The 27,875-nt window shown below is 37.8% G+C and overlaps 1 protein-coding gene across 9 annotated transcripts in view; it reads left to right on the top strand.

Moving 5' to 3' along the window:
- LOC106985516 (phospholipid-transporting ATPase IB-like) overlaps positions 1-27,875 on the top strand; it is a 213,921-nt gene that overhangs the window by 81,980 nt on the left and 104,066 nt on the right. For all 9 annotated transcript variants that reach the window (XM_027064576.2, XM_053209405.1, XM_027064577.2 and 6 more), the window contains 5 exons: positions 1,952-2,036; positions 3,784-3,923; positions 9,107-9,245; positions 15,302-15,366; positions 24,172-24,344. In XM_027064576.2, the coding sequence (XP_026920377.1) occupies positions 1,952-2,036; positions 3,784-3,923; positions 9,107-9,245; positions 15,302-15,366; positions 24,172-24,344 (602 nt within the window). The remainder of the gene's footprint in view (positions 1-1,951; positions 2,037-3,783; positions 3,924-9,106; positions 9,246-15,301; positions 15,367-24,171; positions 24,345-27,875) is intronic.

Genomic DNA, 27,875 nt, shown 5'->3' with positions numbered 1-27,875 from the left:
AGGGAAGGAGAGAGAGAGAGAGAGAGAGAGAGAAAATCTTAAGCAGGCTCCACGCTTAGTGCAGAGCCCAATGTGGGGCTCAATTCCACCACCCTGGGGTCATGACCTGAGCCAACATCAAGAGCTGGATGCTCAACTGACTGAGCCACCCAAACACCTCAGTCTTTTTATAGTTTCTTAAGGCAGAACTTGATTTGAGAACTTTCTTTCTTTTTTAATACAAATGTTTAGTCCTATACATTTCCTAATTATTGCTTTAGCAGAATGTCACAAATTTTGATGTGCTGCATTTTCATTTTCATTCATTCAAAATATTCTAAGTTTTGTTTTGATGTCTTCTTTGACTCATGGGTTCTTTTTAAGTATGTGTTTTTAAATATTTGCACATTTGCTAGAGCTATTCTTTTAATTGATTTATAACATAATTCTGTTTTAGTAGAGAACATACTTTATATAACTTGAATCCTTTATTTTATTGGAACTTGTTTTATGGTTCATATTATGACCTATCAAATGTTAAATGTTTTGTATGCACATAAAAAGTCTGAGTATTCTGTTGTTGTGGGATAAAGTAGTTTATAACTATTAGTTAAGTTGGTTGATACTGTCATCCAAATCTTTTATATCCTTGATGACTCTGTCTACTTGTTCTATCAGTGATTGAAAGGGGGATATTAAAATCCCCAAATATCATTGTGTCTGAATGGTGATTTTTCATCTTCAAGTTCTTTTAGCTTTTCCTTCATTGCATTTGCTTCTATTAGTTTAAGCTTCATTTTGAAGCTATGTCATTAGGTGTATAAACATTCAGGATTGCCAATTCCTCTTGATGAAATTGACCCTTTTGTCAGTGCAAAATGATTTTCCTTATCCCTGGCAATTTTCTTCACTCTGAATTCTCTATTGTCTGGTTATAACATAGCCATCGCAGGCTTCTTTTGATTAGTGTTGCTATGGTATATTTTTTTCTTTCTTTTTAGCCCATTTGTGTCTTCATACTTAAAGTACGATTCTTCTAGGAAGCATGTAGTTGGTTGTTTTTTGTTTTGTTTTGTTTTGTTTTTTATCTTTAATCCATCCTGGAATTCTCTGCCTTTTAACTGGATATTAAACCATTTACATGTGCTTACTGATACAGCTAGGTTTAAACACATCATTTTGCCATTTATTTTCTATTTGTTCCAGTTCTTTTTTCATTTATGACAAGAATTACTTCAGTAATTTTTTATTCCTATATCTCTCCTTTTTAAAATTTGATTAGTTGTTTTAGGTCTTAGAGTGGGCATCTTTATTACATTCTGTCTTGGAGTGATTATATACCTTACAATTCTGTACTTCCATCTGTTTCCACCCAATCTTTGTGCTCTTGTCAGACATTTTAATTTTATAAATGTTATAAACTTCACAGTGTATTGTTATTAATTTTGCTCAAGCAATTATCCTTGTTAAAATAAATAAGAAAAATACTGTGTGTGACACACACTCATGTCATTATCATTTTCAGTGCTCTTCAGACTCATGTTTCTATTTGCTATAATCTCCTCTCTGACAGATTCCCTTTACCATACCTTATAGCATGCATCTGTTGGCAATAAGTTTTTTCAGCCTGTTTATGTCTGAAAAATATTTTTATTTCATCTTTATTTTCTCTCACCTTCATTTTGAAATAAATTTTTGCGGAATATAGGATTCCAGGTTGACAATTTTTTTCTTTCAGTTCTTTAAAGATCGTGCTTTACTGGCTTATCACTTGCATTGTCTCAGTGAAAAGTCTGTTACCTCTGTTCCTCTGTATGTAATGTATCCTCTTTGGAATTGTGTCTTCCCTGGGACTGCTTGAGTTCCTCACATCTATTGTATATGACAATAAAATTGTAATGCAGTATTTAGAATTTGGACTGTCAGGCTTAGATAAGATGTTAGTCACAGGAACTTTTTTTTTTTTTAATAGGATACAGTGATTTATGAGAGACTTTCAGATGACTCTCTCTTTGTGAAGGAGACATTAACCCATCTGGAATATTTTGCCAAAGAAGGTAAGTGAAAATTGTTTAGAATGATGTTTCCTTTTGAAATGCTCTTCTTAAATATTGAAATTATAAAATGAATGTATGTCATTGATGCTTGGCTGGCAAGGGGAGCTCATTCATATATGTGACTTTGTAATGCCTTCTGTTTGCTTAAAAGTAAATGGTTCTTCAAATAAACTCTGTTGAGACCTTATTTTTCCTTCTTCTTCTCTCCATGTGTTTTATGCTTATGAGCAAACACTAAAAAGTATTTTTCTACTGTGATGTTCTTCCTTTATTCCAAAAGCATTGTCTACAAAGACATCTATTATCTGCTTCTATTTGTTGTACTAGGAACTTGGCCCATAGTAGAGAAAAAGTTACCTATTTTGTGCATATAACTCAGAAAGCAGACACAGTCAATGTTTTCCTGCCATTCTCTTATTATCCTTCTGATTTTGACTTATCACCCATCTCTTAAGAAATAAAATTTCAGGGGGCGCCTGGGTGGCTCAGTTGGCTGAGTGTCTGACTTTGGTTTAGGTCGCGATCTCACAGCTTGTGAGTTCGAGCTCCTCAGGCTCTGTGCTGACAGCTTCAGGCCCAGGGCCTGCTTCGAGTTCTGTGGCTCCCTCTCTCTCTGCCCCTCCCTGCTGCTCACGCTTTGTCTCTTTCTCGCTCTCTCAAAAATAAACAAACACTTAAAACTTTTTTTAATTAAAAAGAAAATTTCATGAGTGAGTTTTGAATAAGAACAACACTAACTAAAAAGTTTATAGAAGTTTTGAAAAAGCAAAGTATCGTATCATGTAAGAGTAAAGCTAATAATACCTGGAAGCTGTATCCCCCTTTATCATTTTAGTTTATAAGCTTCTCCTTCCCACAGCCATGTGTTTTGCCTAGAAGTGTTGGTATTTTGCAAGGTTGCACTTTGGGCCTTTTACTGCCATCTTAAAATAGATGTGAGCTGTAGGCAGGTTACAACAGGTAGAAGCATATAGGAACTGTATTGTAATGGAGCTCAAAACAATATAACAAGTTCTTTAGCTTATCTGTAATGAGTTCATTTCTAGGGGATCCCCAACTATTTGAATGCTTTTCAGGGGTTAGCCTAAAATATTAGAGTAAAATATGATTTCTAATTTGTTTCCCAGTAAGTCTTTACAAAATGGGATTTAAATTCATATTCTGTTATTTTAACAATTGTTTGACTTACTTGGAAATTGAAAAACTAAAGCCTCGTTCATTTTTTCCTTCCTTCAATAAACAGATATTGAGTATTTATTAAGTGTCGTGCGCTGTTGTGAGCTCCCAGGACCGAATTGAACAAAACATAGACAGCTCATGCCCTGAGGGAATTGGCCAATAATAGATAATGTCAGGGGGGTGATAAGTGCCATGGAGAAAATTTAAGCAGGATAGGGGAACAGAGTGTGATGGTTGCTCTCTCTGCAGGCTGAGTTAGGCAGAAACTGAAGAAAGGGAAGGAGAACCATGTGGCTTTCCAGGGGGAAAGATTCCAGGACAAGGGCAGAGGAAGTGCAAGTTTTGGGAGGTAAGAGGACCAGCAGGAAGAGGACCAGTAAGAAAGCAATGAAGAGGAGAGGAGATAAGATCAATCAGTAAGGTAGCCAGGGACAGATCAGATAGGGCCATGTGAAGGACTTCACATTCCCGTGACCTCTAACACTTTTGGATTTGTTTTCAAATTCTCTACTTCTCCCTGATCACTGACTGACGGCTTGATCAGGTTGTATTCCATTCTTTCTTGCAGGACTGAGAACTCTCTGTATTGCCTATACAGATTTAACGGAGAAACAATATCAACAGTGGTTGATGGAGTATAAAAAAGCAAGTACAGTTATACAGGACAGAAGGCAGAGTTTGGAAGAATGTTACGATCATATCGAAAAGGTAACATACCCCCTGTGTATGCTACAGGCCAAGTTAAAGTTTTGAAAACATGCACTCATCGATGTTTTCATGTCTTGATGTAATTTTAGAAACTCAGTTAAATTGTGTGTTTTTTTCTTCAGAAGTATACATTTTGTACTGCAAATTCATAAGATATATCTTGTAAAATATTAAAAATATTTCTTTCTTTTCCAAATCATATCCTAATTACTCCAATCTTGTTATCCCTTTTTTTTTTTTAATAACCTTTCCCATTCCAAAAGAAATACATGTTTTTCACAGAAAAATAAGCTGAAATAGTAAATAACCATCATCTGTAATGTTGGGCTAATGACTAAGTTCTAGTGTATAATCTTCCAGTCTCTTTCTTCATATATGCATGGTGTTCCATTGTAGGTATTTAATACACATATACAAATTTTTTCCTATAAAAATTAAAAGTAAAAATCTACCCTCCCCCGCCCTGCCGCCAAAAAAAAATCTCCATCGAATTTTCCCCATGAAAATACTGCTTGAATCATGAAAATTTTCACTTTGCAATAAATTGGGGTATTTTTTCCATATTACTGAATATTCTTCTGTTATTTTCTTAGATCAGTCCATGGTATTTCATTACATGGATGAGTATAATTTTATTGTGCTCTTCTCTGGTGGTTACTGTTCCAGGGGATCTCTTGCACCCTGGACTGTTGAGTGTCACTCGAGGGTCATTGTGAATTTGCTTGTTGTGGCCTCAGGGATCTTGTGGCTCCTGGGTCCATTCTTATCTTAGTTTCTTGACTTGGGTTCTTTTGTCATTTGGTTCCATGAACTCTGCATTTTATTCCTGCAGGAGCACAGCCAAAGCAGATTTAGACTCGGGGGTTTTCTTGACATCATTGGGTCTATGTTTTTGTTTTTGTTTTTAAGTTGTGTGTTGAAAGATTAGGAACCTAACCTAGCTTCACACCAACAACGTGAATGTGCTGCAGTAACCCTCACGGGTGATTACTCTGCATCTGTTGACGCAGCACAGCAAGGAGACTAACTGATTTATGTAACCCTCCTCTTCCTTATGTTCCAGGCAAGTCGTCTGTTGCTCCCACACACCGGGAAGAAATCTGGGCAGTTGCAACTGGCCTCTGGCACTTGAGAGACTGTACAAGTATTACTATGCAATTATTTTTCAATCAAACCGATGTATTTTATATTTTAGTTTTAGTTTTAGTCTGGAAGTCATAAGTGGGAAAAGAGTAAGGAATTCATAGGATAAGAAAAAGAACAGGTAAGTTTGCCTTTCCCAGGTTATGTGAGATGGGTGGCAAGGTCAGGGAGTGCGGTGGCCTCAAGCTGACTGGTTTCTTCATGTTATTAGGTGAATCATCAGCTCAATGCTGGTCTCCAGCATGTACACAGTGCCTGGCAAACAGACAGTGTTTATTTTTTAATTTTATTTATTTATTTTGATTATTTTTATTTTTTTATTTAAAAAAAATTTTTTTTAATGTCTATTTATTATTGAGAGACCGAGAGACACAGAGCGTGAGCAGAGGAGGGGTAGAGAGAGGGGGAGACATAGAATCCGAGGCAGACTCCAGACTCCAAGCTGTCAGCACAGAGCCCGACGCGGGGCTTTAATTCACAAACTGTGAGATCGTGACCTGAGCCGAAGTCGGTCACTCAACCAACTGAGCCACCAGGGAGCCCCCATTTTGATTATTTTTAATATAACTTCTTGTCAAATTGGTTTCCATACAACACCCAGTGCACATCCCAACAGGTACCCTCCTCAATGCCCATCACCCACTTTCCCCTCCCCCCCAACCCCCATCAACCCTCAGTTTGTTCTCAGTATTTAAGAGTCTCTTATGGTTTGCCTCTTTCTCTCTTTTTTCCCCCTTCTCCTCCCCCATGGTCTTCTGTTAAGTTTCTCAAGATCCACATATGAGTGAAACATACGGTATCTGTCTTTCTCTGCCTGACTCATTTCACTTAGCATAACACTCTCCAGTCCATCCACATTGCTACAAAAGGCCATATTTCATTCTTTCTCATTGCCAAGTAGTATTCCATTGTGTACATAAACCACATCTTCTTTATCCATTTGTCAGTTGATAGACATTTAGGCTCTTTCCATAATTTGGCTATTGTTGAAAGCGCTGCTATAAACATTGGGGTACACGTGCCCCTATGCATCAGTACTCCTGTATCCCTTGGGTAAATTCCTAGCAGTGCTATTTCTGGGGCTTAGGGTAGTTCTGTTTTTAATTTTTTGAGGAACCTCCACACTGTCTTCCCGAGTGGCTGCACCAGTTTGCATTCCCACCAACAGTGCAAGAGGGTTCCTGTTTCTCCACATCCTCTCCAGCATCTATAGTCTCTTGATTTGTTCATTTTAGCCACTCTGGTGTGAGGTGGTATCTCAGTGTGGTTTCGATTTGTATTTCCCTGATGAGGAATGACGTTGAGCATCTTTTCATGTGCCGTCTGGATGTCTTCTTTGGAAAAGTGTCTATTCATGTTTTCTGCCCGTTTCTTCATTGGATTATTTGTTTTTTGGGTGTGGAGTTTGGTGAGTTCTTTACAGATTTTGGATACTAGCCCTTTGTCCGATATGTCATTTGCAAATATCTTTTCCCATTCCATCGGTCGCCTTTTAGTTTTGTTGATTGTTCCCTTTGCAGTGCAGAAGCTTTTTTATACTGATGAGGTCCCAGTAGTTCATTTTTGCTTTTATTTCCCTTGCCTTTGGAGATGTGTCGAGTAAGAAATTGCTGCAGCTGAGGTCAAAGAGGTTTTATCCTGCTTTCTCCCCTAGGGTATTGATGGTTTCCTGTCTGACATTCAGGTCCTTCATCCATTTTGAGTTTATTTTTGTGTATGGTGTAAGAAAGTGGTCTAGTTTCATTTTTCTGCATGTTGCTCTCCAGTTCTCCCAGCACCATTTGCTAAAGAGATTGTCTTTTTTCCATTGGCTACTCTTTCCTGCTTTGTCAAAGATTAGTTGGCCATACATTTGTGGGTCCAATTCTGGGTTCTCTATTCCATTGGTCTATGTGTCTGTTTCTGTGCCACTACCATACTGTCTTGAGGATTACAGCTTTGTAGTAGAGGCTAAAGTCTGGGATTATGATGCCTCCCACTTTGGTTTTCTTCTTCGATACTACTTTGGCTATTCAGGGTCTTTTGTAGTTCCATTAAAATTTTAGGATTGTTCTAGCTTTGAGAAGAGTGCCGGTGCAGTTTTAATTGGGATTGCATTGAATGTGTAGATTGCTTTGACATTTTAACAATATTTATTCTTTCAATCCATGAGCATGGAGAGTTTTTCCATTCCTTTGTGTCTTCTTCAGTTTCCTTCATAAGTTTTCTATAGTTTTCAGCATACGGATCTTTTACATCTTTTTTTTTTTTTTTTTTAGCTACAAGAGTGTCTAATATTCTGCCTGGTGACTTGTGTTAATTTCCACAGTTCCAGCTGATGTTATGTTAATTAGTTATATGGCTACTCTCTATGGACTTTTTGGTAACTACTGGAACATAACACCAAAGATGTGTCAGGGTCAACTAGTTCTGTGAAATTGGTTCTTATAGATAATTCCATGCACATTGCTATGACTCTGCTTGTTTTCAGTTATAGCGAGGGATTTTCTGATATTCCTAGCTCTTGTGGCCAGTAGCACTTCTTTTCTTCTTGAATATTTTTCCTTAGGACACTCATAAGATTTAAATTTGTTTCCTGTTGGGTAAGAGTAAGAGAGACAATCTCCACATTTGTATCAATAGTCAGTAAGTACATCATAACTTAGTAACTGCTGAAGTAATTAATTTTCGTGTTGCCAGTATCACTCAATTGGTAAAATATGAATCTGACATATTGGCTGATTGAATTAGACTTGATTCTGAAGTTCTCTGGCCTCAAATTCCTTTGAATAATTCCTTTTTTTTAATATATCTTTATTGAGATATAATTCACGTACCATACAATTCCTCCATTTAAAGCATACAATCTACAGTTTTTAGTATATTCAGCTGCATAATATCTACATTCAATAGAATTGTGCAACCATCACCATAATGAACACAATATTTTCAACATCCTTCTCAATCCCCATATCTGTTAGTATTCACTCTCTGGTACCCTCCTACTCTCTTGCCCAGCCCCATGCAGGCATTAATTTCCTTTAGTCTGTATAGATTCACCTCCTCTGGATATTTCATATAAATGGAATCATAAATATTAGTGACTTGCTTCTCTCATTTAGCTTAATGTTTTTAGGATTTATCCATATTGTAGCACGTACCAGTATCTCATTCATTTTCAGTGACAAATAGTATTCCATTGTGTAGGTATACAATTGTTTATCCATTCTTCTGTCCAAGGACATCTGGATTGTTTCCACTTGGCTGTTGTGAATAATGCTTCTGTATGCACTCATGGAAGTTTTCATGTGGGCATTCTTTATTTCCTGAATATACCTGAGAATGAAATAGCTGGGTCATATGGCAACTCCATGTAACCATTTGAGAAGCTGCCAGACTAGTTTTCCAAAGTGGCTGCACCATTCTCCATTCCTACCACCGTGTATGAGGGTTCCAATTTTTTCACATCCTTGCCAACACTTGTTACTATCTATAACTTGGTATGGCCACCCTACTGGGTACGAAGCGGTTATCTCACTGTGATTTTAATTTACACTTCTTTAATGATGTTGAACATCTTTTCATGTGTTTTTTGATTATTTGTGTATCTTCTCTGGAGAAATGTCTTTTCAAATCCTAATTTCCTAATTATAATATGTTAGATACTATTCTACTCACTTTCTAAATGTTAACTCTCACAATAATTCTGAGTCATTTTCCCCCTACTTTGCCAGTTATAGATGAAGAAATGAAGGCATGGAAATTTAAGTAATGTGCTTATGATCGTTTGTAGATCATAACTTGTAGTAATTTGTAGAGTTAAGACATGGATCCATGAGTCTATGCTTTTAACTATCATGCTACACTGTCTCATACTGTAACAAACTAGGGACAAACAGACCAATGGAAGAGACAAGAAAAAAGTATGTGTGTGTGTACAGGTATGGGACATAATAAGTAGAATGCGTATCTTTTGTCAAAATTTGCCCAATTTATTCCGTCTTAAAATTTTTTTTATCTTAACTAATAATAAAAAATATCTCTTTGAAAAAAACGTCTAGGAATTTCTGCTGCTTGGTGCCACAGCCATTGAAGATCACCTTCAAGCACGTGTTCCAGAAACGATAACAACTTTACTGAACGCAAACATAAAAATATGGGTCCTGACAGGAGATAAACAAGAAACTGCAATTAACATAGGTAATAGATACAAAGTTTTTAAAAATCTGGTTGAACAGGTATTCTAAATATATCCTAGTATCAAGAATGAATGAGCTGCCTTCAAGTAATTGTTTTATATGTCTTTGGGGAAAATGGAGTGCAATGGAACCTTGCCATCGCATGGCAAAAAATTTAAACAAACCAAGCAAAGCAAACTGTTGTGTCTCCTTCACATTGTTGAAATAGAGACTGCAGAATGCTGACATGAGTAGTATGTAGTTTCTTGTTCCTTTCCTTGGAAACCTGAAGTTATGGCATATTTTCTCTATAATGTGTATACCTATCTTTGTATTATATATGTTTATTCATAAATATTTTGATTATTAGAATATTCAGCTGTTTTTTCCCCAAGCTCCAATGTCACTTTTTTTGGCCCCTTTCCCCCTTAACTTTACTGTATGATTGTGTCTTAGGGTTGAGGTGTGCAGAATAGGAGTTGAAAAATTAACTGTTAGCTGTGCATATTCAAATTTCAGTGGTGACAAGGAATTGAAATTATTATGTTTTTTTCATAATCATCATGGCATCCAGCTCTGTTTAGATGAACATATATGATAAAATGAGTCTGTGTGCACGAGACACCCTTTACTTGTTGTCTCCACTCATTTGTTTACTCTGCATTCGTTCATTTAATGAATATTGGACACTTACTAGATATGAGGACACTCTAGGAGCTGGGAATGAAAACTTGAGTAATACTCTCTTTCTTCATGAAACTTATATACAAGTAGAGAAGATAAAATTAATAAGCAAATCACTGTGTATTATATTACAATCAGTGCTAAGAATGAAAACAAAGAAAGGCATAGCAAGAGGTAGAGAAGGTAATTAAATAGAACGCCTGTTAAGGAGGTGACTTTCGAAGCAGAGACCCAGATGGAAAGAAGGAGCAAGCTTCGGGAAGGTCCCTGGGATGAGTGTTCCAGGCCAGGAGTATGGTGAGCGCCGTGGCCCTGGTATGGGCGTGTGTGTGCTCGAGGAACAGTCGAGAGGCCAGTGTGGTTGGAGTACAGACAGCAAAGCAGAGAAGACAGGAGATGAGAATCTGCTGTAAGAAATGTGTACCCTTTCAAGCAGGAGAGTAATATGGTCTCATTTGCGTTTCAACAATATCTGTTGGCTACTGTGTGGAGGCTGGGCCGAGTCAAGTCAGGAGATCAGGTAGCGAGCCTTTGCGGACGTCTAGACAAGAGACGGTGGCGACTTGCACTAGGATGTGATGGGAAGGGGAGCGAGAGACCAAATTCGGGGTACATCTGGTAGGCTGATCTGTCAGCCCTCACTGATGAGGGTGCAGTGGGCACAGAGGAGTCTTTCAAAGAGTTTTGCTGTGAAGGGGAGCAGAGAAATAGGGTGTAGCTGGAAGAGAACACAGAGTCAATGAAGGGTTGGTTATTTTTGAAGGATCGATTTTAACATCTCTAAACATCAACTTCTTCTTGTCTGTAAAATGGGGATAATGATAATATTTTTAACCTCATAGGGCTCTTGTGAGGATGCCTTGAGGTAGTCTCTGTGAAGACCTTAGCTTGAGGTGCAGCATTCACAAGTCCTTCACGAATGCTGGATATTCATGTAATTATTAAGGACTCAGAGGACGATGTAGTCACTCATTTATCCACCTGGCAAATATCTGAGGACACACTATGCATATGCTCTCCTTTGGCCAGCTCTCCCATATTTTGGCTTTAGTGTGACTTGCTATGTTTCTTGATAACCATGATACTCAGTGTATATCCTGTGAAGGGGCTCAGCTAACCCAGCACCACAAAGGAGAATGACTGCTCTCTTCCTATCTTCCTAAAGTGCACCCTATCATTCTTTACAAACCCGCAACCTGAGGACTGTTTGTTTCTCCTAAGCCTTCAACTGTCTCCTCAGCTCAGGACTGAAACCCTACCTAGATGAGACACAGCCATTGTTATTAGTAGCGTAATTTTTATACTTACTGAATGAAACTTATTTTTGTTAGGAGAAGTCTGTAATTCACTTGAAGGATTCTTTGCTCAGAATAATGGATTCTTAGAAAACCGCCATATTAAATTGCATCCATTCAAAAAAAAAATGTACAGTAACGCTGGTGGACTTGAAGGAAGAAAGGAAACAAACTCTCTAATTTCTTAAAGCAGGGCTTGCAAACATCTGTAAGAGTCAGGCAGGACAAGAGTGAGGGGCAGTACACACCTGTCGGAGGAGGAAGCCCACAGGGGGAACACTGGCCCCCCAGGGACAGTGTAGTCTTACCTTTTGGAAATGAGAGTACGATGTTGGCACAGGTTTTTTGTTTTTAAAAGATGATTCAGAATTCTGTATTTTGATGCGAAATATCTTGATACGTAGATGTGGGCTCAAATGTATAAAATTCTGTAAGGGCAAAGCAAAACACGTCTGTTGCCTGAATGCAGCCTACAGTCCCCTGACACCTTTTGAGTACTGGGTCCCAAAGTGAATTTTATTGTCCTCCCTTAGAGGCTATGCCTGCAGAGACCAGCTAAAAATGGAGTCAATGAGCTTTGATATAAACCGAAGAGCATGCTGATATAATTTGTTTTCTTAGAGGCTTTCCGGGCCATTTTCTTTTCCAAGAAATGCAATAGCCTTTGGTTAGAGAGCTCTCACCTTACTTTCATGAGTCTGAATGGGGGGAATGGATTCAAAAAGAAGACTGAGCTGTGTCTGAGAGCTGACATCTTTGTATCTTTCAAAGATAATCTAGAGCATAGCGGTTTAAAATCACAGACTTCGGAGTTACAAGGACCACGTTTTGAGCCTGAATCTTCTGCCTTTACATTTACAAGCTTGTGCTTTTGTAGGCTTTTCTAATCCTCAATTTCCTCATTAATAAAATGGAGATAACCATGATACCTCTGGTGATTGTGACCATTAAATGAGATGCACATGTACGGTTCTTTCTGAAATACTGGGTAGAGTGAGGGCTTTAAAAATGTTGGCCGCTGCCTTTGTGAATGTTGTGGCAGTTCTAATTACTGCCATCTCTCACGGAGCTCAAGTTGGCTAATGCTGTGCACTTAAAAGACTAAACAGTCTTGTTACTGGTTACAAACAAAATTGGATCAAGGACTTGGCAGGAGGTTTACTTACTGACATACGTTCAGGAATCAGTATGTCAGGATCGGGTTTGAGGACTCCTTTGTTGTCTGTTTTCTAAGACTACTAGTTCTATTAACTTCTGAAAGCTTCCTTCCTTCCTTCCTTTTTCTTTCTTTCTTTCTTTCCTTCTTTCCCTTCCTTCCTTCCTTCCTTCCTTCCTTCCTTCCTTCCTTCCTTCCTTCCTTCCTTCCTTCCTTTCTTTTTCTTTCTTTAATGTTTATTTATTTTTGAGAGAGAGAGAGAGAGACAGAGTGTGAGCGGGGAAGGGGCGGGGAGACAGGCAGACACAGAATCCAAAGCAGGCTCCAGGTTCTGAGCTGTCAGCACAGAGCCCGACATGGGGCTCAAACCCATGAACTGTGAGATCATGACCTGAGGCGAAGTCGGATGCTTAACCGACTGAGCCACCCAGGCGCCCCTGAAACCTTTCTGATAACACAGTTCAACACAATCTGCTACTTCTCAACCTCAGCAGCATTTATACTATTATATTTGGCTTACCAGTATGTTGTTTTTTTTCCTCTTTTGTGTTAGCTTTGATTCCTTAGGTTTTAAGAGGCTTATAATACATACCTGTCGTAAATCTTCCTTTGCACCCAATATGATGCTGGGTACGAGTAAGCCATCAGTGCCTGCATACTGATTTAAATTTTCATAATATATGGAGACTTTTAATTTTATTTATTTTTTATTTCAGACACTTTTTGCTTCAAGTTTTTATTTAAATTCTAGTTAGTTAAAATATAGTGTTGTATTGGTTTCAGGAGTAGAATTTAGTGGCTCATCACTTAATATATAACACCCAGTGCTCATTCCAAGTGTCCTCCTTAATACCCATCACCCGGTAAGCCCATCCCCTCCCACCTCCCCTCTGGCAACCTTCAGTTTGTTCTCTCTCATTAAGAGCCTCTTATGGTTTGCCCCCCTCTCTCTTTTTCCCTCCTTCCCCTACTTCATGTTTTGTTTCTTAAATTCCACTGTGAGTGAGATCATATGGTAGTTGTCTCTGACTTGTTTTGTTTAGCATGATACACTCTAGCTCCATCGATGTCATTGTAAATGGCAAGATTTCACTCTTTTTGATGGCTGAGTAATATTTCATTATATGTGTGTGTATACATACGTGTGTGTGTGTGTGTGTGTGTGTGTATCTCACCTCTTGTTTGTCTGTTCATCCATCCATTTGATGGACTTTTGGCCTTTTTCCATTTGGCTATTGTTGATAATGCTGCTGTAAACATTGGGGTCCATGTGTCTCTTTGAATTGGTATTTTTGTATCCTTTGTGTAAATATCTAGTAGTGTCATTGTTGGGTTGTAGGGTAGTTCTATTTTTAACTTTTTGAGGAACCTCTCTATACGGAGACTTTTTAGCCTTTGTTTATATAGAGCCAGCAGCAGCAACAGCTTCAGGACAGAAGAAGTTTCTTCTTGGGGGCAGCACTGGAACCCACAGGTGGAGGCTGGCTTGTCTGTGTCTGGCACAAATATTAATTCTCCAACCCGCATGCTGGTACAGAAACTGACAGCATTAGGCAGTTAACTTTGTCAGTAACTTATTACAAAGTAAAAGTGGAAACATGAACATTGCAATAAAATTTATCAGGAAATCTTGGGGCGCCTTAAATCAGTCATTTAAGTGTCTGACTTCAGCTCAGGTCATGATCTCATGGTTCCTGGGATCAAGCCCCACATTGGGCTCTCTGCTGTCAGTGCAGAGCCTGCTTCGGATCATCGGTCCTCTCTCTCTGCCCCTTTCCTGCTCCCCCTATTTTTCTCTGAAATATAAGTGAACATTTAAAAAATGTATCAGGGAATCTTTAGAATTCTTAGAAGAGTTTAGAAACTCTGGTTTTGAATACTGCTGTAGCAATGCAAAGCGAATATCCACAGGCTTCAAAATAGAAATTAAAGATCATTGCATTCTTTAGGGAAAAAACCCACGATTTACACAGGAAGCATCAGATGAACCAATAACTGATGAGGAAGATCATTTAAGAATGATTATCTCCTGGGGGGCCTGGGTGGTTCAGTCAGTTAGGCATCTGATTCTTGATTTTGACTCCGGTCATGACCTCACGGTTCATGGGCCCGAGCCCCACGTCAGGCCCTGCACTGGCAGCATGGAACCTGCTTGGGATGCTCTCTCTCTCTCTGCCCCTCCCCCACTTATGCTCTCTTTCTCTCAAAAATAAACTTAAAAAAATTTTTTAAAGTGGTATTGTATAAATTTATCTTTAAACGTTTTCAATGTTTATTTTTGAGACAGAGACAGAGAGAGAGAGAAAACATGGAGCAGTGGAGGGGCAGAGAGAAGGGAGACACAGAGTCCAAAGTAGACTCCAGGCTTTAAGCTGCCAGCACACAGCCCGATGCAGGGCTCGAACCACGAGAACTGTGAGATCATGACCTGAGCGGAATTCGGGTGTTTAACCAACTGAGACACCCAGGTGCCCCCTGAGGTGTATACTTTGATCATCACGTTGAATGCTTTGAGCATTGGGTGGGTTTATTTCTTTTAACCACACCTAGGATTTTATTAGTACAGTAGGAACAATATGTTGACATAGTGGCTTGATACAACAGAACTTGGATTCCTCAGGATGTGGAATTGATACACAGTATGAACTGAATCTCATGTCACAGAGAGATAATAAAAATCCACAGGCATTTAAAGGTACAGATTTGGCCATTAGTTACATGCCGTTTCCCAACCATTTCTACTTAAATTGCTGATTAAGATAAAAATGAAGCGATGTTTCAATTTTTTCCCTCCACAATCCCTTGCTCAGTGTTTGTGATAAGCCTCTAGACTTTGAACTAGTCATAAGACAGTATGGTGAATAGAGAATATAAGTAGATTTTTCATTAAAAACATGAACTCATGGAAGGCAATATGTGACCTCTTTCTTTGTCACTTTGTAGCATATTCCTGTAAACTGTTATCAACTAAAATGCCTTGTATTCGATTGAATTCAAACTCACTCGAGGTAAGTGACTTCAAAAATTCTATTTAATACGAGTATACCCAATTTGTTACTTGAGTGTTCCCCAACACCTTAAAATCTACGTAAGTTGTCTTGAACTCCCACTCAAGTCCACTGGAACATTACCTCTGGTTCTGACTTCTTTCTTTCTTTTTTTTTTTTTTTAAAGATTTTTCTTTACATTTTTTTATTTTTGAGAGACGGGGAGAGACAGAGCACAAAGGGAGGGGCAGAGAGACACAGAATCTGAAGGAGGCTCCAAGCTCCAAGCTGTCAGCACAGAGCCCAACGCGGGGCTCAAACTCACAAACCATGAGACCATGACCTGAGCCGAAGTCAGACGCTCAACCGACTGAGCCACACAGGCGCCCCTCTGGTTCCCACTTCTTGCCTCATTCTTAGGCTAGTCCTTCATCACCCTGTTCCCAGCATCATACCAAACCCAGCACTCAGATACTTGATTTTAAAAATGAAAAAAAAAAAAAATATGTGCATATAGCAGTCTTTACCAGAATTTTGAGTAGATACCTGGCATTTACATTGCAAGAATGAAAGGATTTTGGAATCCAATACTGAACATCCTTGCCCTTAAAAATTAAATGGCTACAGCCATTTATTTTCTGTTAATTTTTTTTTACTGTATAATTTTCATACTCACTTTAAAGAATTTTAAATAGATTTCATCTATTACATTTCATTCTTTTTTTAAAATGTAGTTCTGAGTTTCTGACACATATCATTATTATTCTCCATGAAAAAACTTTAAAAATATTTCTACTGGGCAGATCAGCTGGTGATGAATTTCCTGGTTTTGTGTGAGAAAGTATTTCTCTTTCACATTTGAAGGACAATTACACTGGATATAGAATTCTAGGTTGGTATTTCTTGTTCTTTCAGTACTTCCTTCTCAACTGTGTAGTTTCTGATGAGAAGCCTGCTATTTCTTACTTTATTCTTCCCTTCTGGCTTCTTTCAACATTTCTTCTTTGCCTTTGATTTTGTGGTTTGAGTGTGATATGCCTAGGTATGATTTTTTTTTTTGTATCATGCTTGGTGTTTTCTAAGCTTCCTGGGTCTATGGTTATGTGTTTGCCGTTAGTTTGGGAACATTTTTAGTCATTAGTACTTAAAACTCTCTTTGTTTTGTTCTCTTACTCTTCTCCTTCTGGAATTCCAGTTGACTGTATGTTGTTAGATCTTTTAAATTGTCCCACAGTTCTTGAATATTCCATTTGGGATTTTTTTTCTAATTCTTTTTACTGTTTGTATTTCAGTTTGGGAAATTTCTGTTGACATAATTCAAGCTCATTAATTTTTAGACTGTGTCCAGTCTATTGTTGGGCTCAATAAGGGCAATCTTCTGTTACAGTGTTTTTTATTTCTAGCATTTCATTTTTATTCTTTAAGTGTTTCCATCACTCTGCTTATCTTCCCCATATATTGTCTATTTTTCCATTACAGTCCCTAACATGTTAATCATAGTTTATTTTATTTTTAAAAGATGTTCATTTATTTAATTAGAAAGACTGTGAGTGAGGGTGGGGCAAAGAGATCATGAGAGAGAGGATCCCAAGCAGGCCCTGTGCTATCACGAACGGTGAGATCATGACCTGAGCCAAAATCAAGAGTCAGACACTTAACCGATTGAACCACCCAGGAGCCTCAATCATAGTTTTTTTTAATTCACTGATACTTCCAAAATCTATGTTATCTTTGAATCTGGTTCTGATGCTTGCTTTAGCTCTTCAGATATGGTGCTTTTTCTTGCCTTTTAGCATGTCTTGTAATTTTTTGTTGAAAGCTGGACATGATGAATCTGGTATTAGAAATTGAGCTAAAGGCCTTTAATGTAAAGTTTTATGCTAATCTGGCCATACTTAATGTTTGTTGCAGCTGCACACACAAGAAGTTCCAATTTTTTTTCCATAGACATAGCAAAAACAGCCTGTAATTCATAAGGATCACAAAACACCCCAAATAGCCAAAGCAATCCTAAGAATGAAGAACAAAGCCAGAAGCCTCATACTTCCTGATTTCAAAATATATTACAAAGTTACAATTATGAAAACAGTATGGTACTGACATAAAGACAGAGACCAATGGGAAAGAATAGGGTCCAGAAATAACCCATGTATATGGATTACAGGGATGCCAAGAATGCACACTGGGGAGAGGATAGTGCCTTCAAAAAATGGTGTTGGAAAAGCTGGATATCCACATTCAAAATAAAAAAATCAGATCCTGTCTTAGTCCATTGTGGCTGCTATAACAAAATACCACAGACTGGCTAGCCTATAAACAACAGAAATTTATTTCTCACAGTTTTGGAGACTGGGAAATCCACAACCAAGGCACAATCATGGTCATGTTGTGGTGCTGGTTGTCTTCCTGGTTCATAGCTGGTGCCTTCTAAGCTGTGTCCACAGGTGGTGAAAGGGGCTAGGGATTTCTGGAGTCTCTTCCATAAGAGCATTAATCTTCATGACATAATTACTTCTCAAAGGCTCCACCTCCTAATATCACTGGGCATTAGGATTTGAACATATGAATTTTGGGGGACACAAACATTCAGACCATAGCAGACTCTTACATTACAGCATACACAAAAGTCAAGTCAAAATGGATTAAATACTTAAACAGAGACCCAAAACTGTAAAATCCTAGAAGAAATCATAGGGGGGAACCTGCTTGACATTGAACTTGGCACTGATTTCTTGGATACGATAACAAAAGCACAGGCAATAAAAGCAAAAATAGACAAGTACCACTAAACTAAAAATCTTGACTATATTTTGTTAAATTTGTCACTAGGTACTTTATGTATGTGGCTATATTGGAACTGGAATTGTATGTACAGCTTAATTTTCCAATTATTTGCTCCTAAAATACCAAAAGTTTAATTTTTTAAAGTTTAATTTGAGAGAGAGAGAAAGGGAGAGAGAGGAAGAGAGAGCATGAGCAGATGAGGGGCAGAGAGAGAAAGAAAAAGGGGGAGAGAAAGAATCCCAAGCAAGCTCTGCACTGTCAGTGTAAAGCCTGATGCGGGGCTCGATCTTTTGAACTGTGAGATCATAACCAAAATCAAGAGTCAGGTGCTTAACTGAGCCACCCAGGCGCCCCAATTCTGAATTCTTGATAGTGATAATTTATATTCTCTCTTTTTCTGGATCAGTATAGTAATGGGTTTACCCATTTTGTTGATCTTTTCAAAGAACCAGATTTTTGACTTTGTTATTTGCTCCATATTTTGTCTGTTTTCAATGTCATTGATTGTTACTCCTGTCTTTATTACTTATTTCCATCTACTGCTTTGTGTTTAATTTGTTCTTCGGTGTTTTTGAGGTGTATATATGTTAACCCTGTCTTTCATGATCTTTATTCTGATGTTTTGCTATTACTGGGGGCTTTGCTGGGGAGGTACTGGGAAGGTCCCTCCCCTCCAGGGTTAAGCAACTCCCAGAGCTAGTAAACCACCTGCCCAGTGAATGTGCGTTTCTTATGCAAACCAACCAATCCAGAGCCCGTGCCCCTACCACCTACTTTATCAGGGTCTCACCTTCTGGGCCACTATCCACTTGCCCTAAGCCCCAGAGCCGACTGAAATTATTCAAACTCGCAAAATCCTAGATCGGCTTACCCTGTCTCACCTGTTCCTTTTTGTGGAAAGTACAATAAAGGTTCTTGCCCACACTTTCCTTCTGTTCCCTTTGTCTTCTGACTGAACTCAGTGCTGTCCCATGTGTCCCCCCACCCCCCCATCTCCATTGTGTTATTTGCTTCCGTATCTTGGGATCTGTGAGTATAACAAATTGTCTTTTCAACGGCAATTGTCTCCTGATCTGTTGGCCTTAACTGTATCTCAAATTTTCTGTTAATACACTATATTTTAGAACAGTGTGTTACTTTCCAATTGCTGCATAGCAAATGACCACCAATTTAGCAGCTTAAAGCAACATAAATTTTTTTCATCTTACGGATTTCACAGGTTAGGAATTTGACATGTTTTGGTTCAGCTCAGTGTCTTACTGGGCTGAAATCAGGATGTCATCTGGCTGTGTCCCCGTCTGGAGTCTCAACTGGGGAAAAAGCCACTTTGAAGCTCCCTTAGTTGGTTGGCAGAATCTACTTCATTGTGTCTGTATGAGGTCCTGTCTTCTTGCTAGCTGTCAGCCAGGGACTGCTCTCGGGAACTACAGGTCACTCGTAGGTCCCTGCCTTGTGGCTCTCTCTGCAACATGGCAGTCTACTTCCAGGCCAACAAAAGAACATGTGCTGCAGCTTGGAATATCTCTGTCCTTTTGTCTCTGACCTTTAATACCTCTTTTGAAAGAGTCTACCAGATGAGGTCAATGGGAAGGGATTGTATGGAGCATGCACATTGGTGGGTGGGAATCTTAAAATCCTGCCTCCCACGAGGCGAAAATTCAGGTGATTATTTTCAACATATTTTCTAACTTAAGCACTAAAACCATAATTTTTCTTCTATGCATTGCTTTAGCTGTATTCCATAAATATTAGTGTTATATTTTCAATAAGGTTATTTCAAAATATCCAATTTTCACTAATTTCTTCTTTGACCCATGGCTTATTTAGAAGTGTGTTAATTTACATATATTTGGCATGTTTCTAGAGGTCTTATTGTTACTTGTTTTTAATTCAATTTAATTCTGGACAAAGGACATATGTTTTAATTGGTATTAATCATTTTGAATCCATTAAGACTTGTTTTATGTTCTAGTATATGGTTTCGGTAAAATGCTATGTGCAAATATCAGTTGAGTCACGGTGACTGAGTCACTGTTGTAATAAACTGTCCTCATTGTATTTCTAGCCATTCTATCAATTTCTGAAAGAATTATTAAAATCCTACTGTAATTTTGAATTTTATATTTCTCCCTTTTATTCTACCCATTTTTGCTTCATATATTTTGCGGCTCTATTGTTAGGAAATATAATTGTTATTTCTTCCTGAAAAATTAACTTTTTAATCATTATGAAATGTCTGTATTTTTGGTAATATTTTCTCTTTAAGGCTATGTTATCTGATATATCACTTCAGCTTTCTCATTATGGTTAACTCTTCATGGCATATAATAATGGTGGTATCTTTTCTAATATTTTCCTTTATTTCTCAATTTAGTTTGCATATACTTTGAGGGTGTGTATAGCGTTTGTACTATTTTATTAAAATAAAAAAAATTTTTTTAATGTTTTATTTATTTTTGAGAGATAGACAGAGTGTGAGCAGGGGAGGGGCAGAGAGAGAGGGAGACACAGAATCTGAAGCAGGGTCCAGGCTCAGATCAGTTAGCACAGAGCCTGATGCGGGGCTCGAACTCACAGACCGCGAGATGACGACGTGAGCCGAAGTCAGATGCTCAACTGACTGAGCCACCCAGGCACCCCTAGTCTTTAATAAGTCTCTTAAGAGTATAATAAATATAGAATAAAATGTTATGTTTTGTTAACTCTTCTACTGTTAAATATTAGATGAAGGCTGAGTTATACTTTTTATTTCTCCAAATTATATACAGCAAAGGCAGCTGAGACGTGTTCAAATTTGTGTTTACAAAGTTTGTGACTTTGTGGGTCTTGGTTGCATAATTAGAATTTTCCAGAAGGTAGTCTTGTGAGTGAAAGCTCTATTTCACTTCCATACTGTGATTTCCATGGTGATCTTGGCACTTTGTTTCTTTAAGATTTTCTCTTATGTTTTAAGTTCTTGTAAACTTTAGAGTTATGTCATTTTCAAAACTCATTATTCCTGAATGGATAAAGAAGATGTGGTTTACACATACAATGGAATACTACTTGGCCATAAGAAAGAATGAAATCTGGCCATTTGCAGCAACATGGATGGAACTGGAGGGTATTATGCCAAGTGAAATAAGTCAGTCAAAGAAAGACAGATACCATATGTTTTCACTCATGTGGATCTTGAGAAACTTAACAGAAGACCATGGGGGAAGGGAAGGGGAAAAAATAGTTTCAAACAGAGAGGGAGGGAGGCCAACCACAAGAGGTTCTTGAATACAGAGAACAAACTGAGGGTGGGTGCGGGGGTGGGGGAGAGGGGAAAGTGGGTGATGGGCATTGAGGAGGGCACCTGTTGGGATGAGCACTGGGTGTTGTATGGAAACCAATTTGTAATACATTACAAAAAAATTTACCATGTTAGTAGAGATTTTAAAGCAATCTCAATGCTTCATATTCACACATTTATTGAAAAAATAATGTTGCAAAAGAAAAATGGAGCCTCCGATTATAACAAAAATTGGGAAGGAGTGTCATTTTCCATTTAGCAAGCCAGCTCACCATTCATTTCAAGACATCAAAAAAGAAAATATTTAATATTATAAAAAAACAGAACTCATTATTCCTAAATAATCATTACTGATATACTTGCTTTACATAATGAAGCAGATAATGCAACTTTCCCGTATAATGTGCTGCAGGTTGTGCTGTGCAGAATTTTACATCATTAACGTTGGCAAATTGCTCAGGTAGTCATGTTCTAAAGTGAACCACGTTGGAGGAATTATCTTCACTCCTGTTAACATTGGCAGCAGGAGGACTGGTAAAGAAAAACAAATAATTTAGGAGTGGAAGAAAAAAAAATAAGATGTTAAGACTGTTAAGCTTTAGCTCCAAGCATTTACGTGTTCCAAGTAACTGTAAAATTGAAAGCAATATAGTAATCAGAAAAGCACCAAGTTTTGTGTTCAGTGATGAAATGAAGTATGAGAAGAGTTATTAACGTAGAGGAAAACTTCAATTTTGCCAGATTATTTTGGGGTCAACAAAATAACTGCAGTCATTTGAGATCACTGATGGGATATGTAGTCCGCTATGTGGAAAAAGTAGAAGTGGAAATGTTTAATATGATACACGTATAGTATATATTATAGCTCTTACACAGTATGAAATCAAATTTTAAGTGTCTGAATTTCATGTGTTTTTAGACCTGCAGGTTTCTATAAAGGCCTTGGTAATTCAAGGATTATTAAATTACCTTTTATTTCAGGAAACACAGTAATTTCATTTGAGTAATGAGTAATGAAGGCCTTCTGAGGAAAATAGGAAGGAGGATTGTTTCATTAAAGCTTTTGGAGCTTGATACCTGTTATGTTTTAAAATTTTTCCCCAGGTGCCACATCTTGTTAAAATTTCATTCATTAACATGTTTAAGAAAAGTACAGATCATTAAAAAAAACTCTGATTTCTACAGATGACTGAATATAACTGAAAAGTGTAGTTTAAGCAAAATAGTTAAAAAATAATCTTTTAAATATGATTTAGTATTTTATGGCACTCATTTCACATAGTCAAAGAAATAAAAGAGTTGGCAACAGTCAAGAAATGTTTTGGCACACTTATTAGTTCACTAATCTTGCAACAGAAACTGGTAACTGATACTATTTTTATTTCACTTGTATTTGATGAAGGAATTTTCTTTAGCATTAATCTGCATGACTTATAGTTTTGTTACGTATTTTCCTTAAAATACTCCACTATCTGAATTTTCTACTCTGCTACTGGCATGGGGAGTCATTTCTCTAAAATTTTGAGCTTTCAATAGTTTATGTGAATTATGAAGGAAAGGAAGGATGATCTGAGGAAAATAAGCTAAGGGAGGTGACTCCCACATATCTTAAATTGAACGAGTCTCTAAAACTTCTATACTTCCCCCTTAGAAACCGGAGACTCAGTTTTGTAGAGTTCACTCCCATTATTTTGTTCCCACCTTTGACATTTTTCTCAAAAATTCTCTGAACTTTCTGGTATGCTAGCACCCATTTGTATTTTGCAGCTGATATGAATTCACTCTTCTATACCTTTTAAAAAGCAGCTTTATTGAGATATGATCCACATCACACACAGAAATTATGTTTAATGTGTACAATTCAGTCTGTTTTAGTATTTCCACACATACATGCAACCGTCACCACAGTCAACTTTTAGAACACTTGGATCACCTCTAAAAGAATCTCCCTACTCTTTAGTTACCATTTCTCTCATCTTCCTTCCCCCACCCTAAACAACCACTAATCTACTTTGATAGACTAGGGTCCCTATATGCTTCAAACTCTATGGGTTTGCTTATTCTTGACTTTCATGTGAATTGAGTCATAATAACATAGTCTTTTGTGACTGGCTTCTTTCAGTTACTGTATTTTTAAGGTTCGTCCATGTTGTAGAATGCATTAAGACCTCATAACTTTTTGATGGCTAAAGAATATTCCATTGTATGGATATTCATACAATATTTTGTTTATCCATTCATCAGGTTGTTTTCACTTCTAGGCAATTGTGAATGGTGCTGCTATAAACATTCACGTACAAGTTTTGTGTAGACGCAGGTTTTCACTTGTCTTGGGTGTAGAAGCCTACGAGTGGTGTTGCTGGGTCATCTGGTGAACTCACGCTTACCCATCTGTAGTACTGTCAGACTATTTTCCAAAGTGGCTACATCATTTTACATTCCAGCCAGCAGTGTTTGAGAGTTTTGGGTTTCTCTAAATCCTGATCAACATTTACTGTCTGGCTTTTTGATTCTAGTTATGCTAATAGGTATAAAGTAGTATCTCACCGTGGTTTCTATTGGCATTTCACTGGTCATCTATGATGTCACTCTTCTTTTTCATGTTACTTACTTTTTCATTTCAGTGAGATATTTGAAGGGAAGAATGAGGTAAAAAGTATGCCTCCGTCTACCATATTGATTCAGAAAGTCTTTTATTTATATTTATACATTTATATATAAAATGAGAAAAATAAGTGGTCCCTCCCCGCCCCACTCTGTTTTAGGCAACACAACAAGCAGTTAATCAGAACTGTCAAGATCTTGGAGTCCTGTTAGGTGAAGAAAATGACCTGGCCCTCATCATTGATGGTGAAACACTGAAGTATGCCTTCCATCCTGAAGTTAAGAGGAGCTTTGTCAACTTGGCCCTCTCATGCAGAGCAGTATTATGTTGTAGGTAAGGATATATTCACTGTTCTTTTCCCTTCCCTGCTATATTTAACATAAACATGTAAAGAAAATGTAGACATGGAAATAGGAGATTTTGTAGAGGAAAAGTTCCTTATTGATAAAATATATGTTCAAATTGGAGAGAGATATCTGAGTTTAATTCTAATTGTCAAGCTTAAGATGTAGTAGAAAACAGATTATAATTTTTCAGTGATAAATTATTGATGTATTGACCAGATGAAAGGTGTCTTCAGTAAGAACAAAGGTCCTCTATTTAATTAATTTAATAAATAAATAAATTATTTCTATTAAAAAAAATTAATGCTTATTAGAGAGAGAGAGAGCATGAGCAGGGGAAGGACAGAGAGAGAAGGAGACACAGAATCCGAAGCAGGCTCCAGGCTCCCAGCTGTCAGCACAGAGCCTGACGTGGGGCTTGAACTCACCAACCTTAAGATCATGACCTGAGCTGGTGTCGAACGTCTAACCTGTTAAGCCTCCCAGGTGCCCCAAAGGTCCTCTATTTATAGTGAGGGGCATATCTGAAAAAATTCTGACACCTAGAGAGAAATGAAGTTATCGGTGTTACTGGAAGTCTAAATATCAATTTAAAAAGGGAAATCATGTACAACAAAGATGGATGGAGCTAAGAAAATAAACTAAGTACAGAGTAATTGTTCCTTTCTCCTGAATAAAAATATTAACTGGGCCAATTATGAAGACATTTTGATGCCTTGGACTTGTAAGTATTGATTTAGACGGTTTTCTCAGTCGTCAGGTTCCCTATATGCTTCAAATGTCTCCCCCCGGTGTCCTTCTTTGTTCACATTCATTCAGCATCAGCTACAAGAATTCGGCAGGTTCTGTTCTTTATTGCACTCTCACTTGTCACGACTGTAGTTTAGCCTTCAGGATTCTTTGTGACATAGCCTTCCATTAGTTAGAACCGAAATGACAGAAAGCTAAGTCAAATTCGCCTTTGGGCTAAAAGGGAATTTATTAGCTCACATAGTTGAAAATTCTGTTGGCAAAGCCAACTTCAAGGGAAGCAAGCAAATTTATCAACAGTTCGCCAGAATTATTTTTCTTTTCACTATTTAGACTTTATGGAACCATTTTCGTTTTGCATTCTAACAATATTTTAAGGAGTGTTTGCGTTCTCTCCACCTGAACCTCCTACTCATGCTGGAGGAAGCCATGAAAGGACATCATTGAAGAGGAGAGAAAACGTGGGCTAATTTGGCCACAAAGGATGGACATTCCAGCAGTTGGCTTGCAGTGACCTAGTGGTGGTTGGTCCTAAATCTGGCTTTACTCGTGGTTTGTTGTAGGGTTCCAGTGTTGTCCCCCTTTTGATCTGTCTGGTGCAGGCTTTATCCCCAGGCGAGATCCCCTTTTGTCAGCAAGTTAGGGGTTGAGAGACCTCGCATCTTCATAGGACAGCATCCAGGGGAAGTTTTCACATCTGCTTTCTCCCATAAATCTCAGCAAATGGGACATCGTGCTTGGCTCTGAAAGATGCTTGCTGCCGGCAGCCTGAGATGAAAACAAAGGGATCGTATATGTGCTGGTAACAGTGGGAAGAGGTGTTCTACCCCTACGTCCAAAGGGATTGGAGGAGGGGAGGAGTCACTGTGCCTGGAAGGAAAGAGTCCTTCAGAGCCGGTTGCCTCTAGAGGAGCAGTGAGCGGCAGGAGACAGACACAGCCACCTGGAGCGGATGTGGCAGGGAGGAGCAGGGGAATGTCCAACTTGACCTCACTCTCCTCCCTGTCCAGCTCCTGCAGGGGTCACTTGTCAGCCCACCGCGACACCAACTCTCAATTATCCAGGTTTAGTTTTCCCCCTTAGTCCCACCATCCCTTTAAGGGTCCCCATTGGAGGAACAGTAAACATAAATGAACACAAAACTGAAGTCTGTTGACTGAGGTACATCCTGAATGATGGAAACAATTTGGTATGGACCTGGCTGAAAGTGTACTTTGCAGAGGGGAGTGGTGATGGAGAAGGAGAGGGGAGTGTGTCTCTCACTTTCTTCATGGCTTCAAACTTTTATGACTGAGTTTTTCTGTATATTCTACTAAAATTTCATGAAGAATTTCTAGTCTGTACTCATGAAAGACATCTGTCTGTGGTTTTATCTCAAGTTTTTGAGTGGCTTTGTTATCAGATCATTCTAACCTGATAAACTGATTTGGGAGGTGTTTCTTTGTCCTGTTTTCTATACTCTCTGTAGTGTTTGGTATGATTTCTTCCCAAAATGTTTGACAGACTTCACTGTCGATGATGCCACCTGGACCTGGACTTTGTAGGAAGGCTCTGATGAGTAATTCAATTTAGGAAGCAAATATTTCCTACTACTTCTTCAAGTTTGTGATTTGTGTCTTTCAAGGGATTTGTCCATTTGTCCTAGCTGTCAAACTTGTTGGCATGAAGTTTTTCACAATATTCCTTTACTTGTTACTTTTGTGTGACGTGTGGTGGTGTTCCTTCCCTTCCTCATATGGATAATTTACTCTTTTTTTCCTTGATCAGTCTAGTTAGGGCTTTACCAGTTTTGCTGATATTTTCAAAAGGCCAACTCCACGGTCTGTCCAGTTTTTTATTTATATTCTGATATATATTTATAATGTATATGTAATGTTATGTATATATAACATTAATATGATGTAATATATGTGTATTATAATATATAATGATATCATATTCTGATAGACAATATAATATATACTCATCTGGATTATTTTCTACTTTTACCTTACTTTGGACTGAACTCATTTTTTTCTCATTCCCTTAAGGTAAAAACTTTTGTCACTGATTTAAAAATTTTTTATTTTCTACTATAAGCATTTCAAGATATAAATCTTTAAGCACTGATTTAATTACATTTCACAAATTCTGATATGTTGTGTTTTCATTATCATTCAGTTCAAAGTACGGTATTTTCTAATTTCTCTTGATTTCCTTTTTGACTCATGGGCTATTTAAAAGTATTGAATTCTCACACATTTGGGTATATTCCCTGTTATTGATTTCTAACTTAAAGCTATTATCAAAGAAAATACTTGGTTGATTTTTTTTCTTTGGTACTTTGTCACTCTCTTGTCTTCTGGCTCCCTTGTTTCTGGTGAGAAATTCATGCTGTTGTTAGCCTGTATGTGATGCGTCATTTTCCTACTTTCTAGATTTTCTCTTTGTTACTGGGTTTCATTCATTTAGCTATGTTGGCTCTAAATCTGGTTTTTATTGTATTTATTCTACTTCGGATTCAATGGATCCCTAAATTAATGTTTTGTTTTGTTATTACCAGATTGGAAAGTTTTCAACCATTATTTTCTCAGGGGGTTTTTTTTTTGTTTGTTTTTTGTTTTTGTTTTTGCTACTTTTGTTTCCTTTGCTTCGGGACTCCAATCACATGTATGATTGAATGCTTGATGTTGATTACAGACCCGCTGCACTGCCACTGCATTTTCAATTTCAACTCTTTTCTTTTTGGATTGCATATTTTCTATTGATGTAACTTCAGATTCACTAATTT

Source organism: Acinonyx jubatus, chromosome A1 (genome assembly GCF_027475565.1).
Source record: "Acinonyx jubatus isolate Ajub_Pintada_27869175 chromosome A1, VMU_Ajub_asm_v1.0, whole genome shotgun sequence".
Classification (NCBI taxonomy): Eukaryota; Metazoa; Chordata; class Mammalia; order Carnivora; family Felidae; genus Acinonyx; species Acinonyx jubatus.
This window is presented reverse-complemented; position numbering and strand designations above follow the sequence as displayed.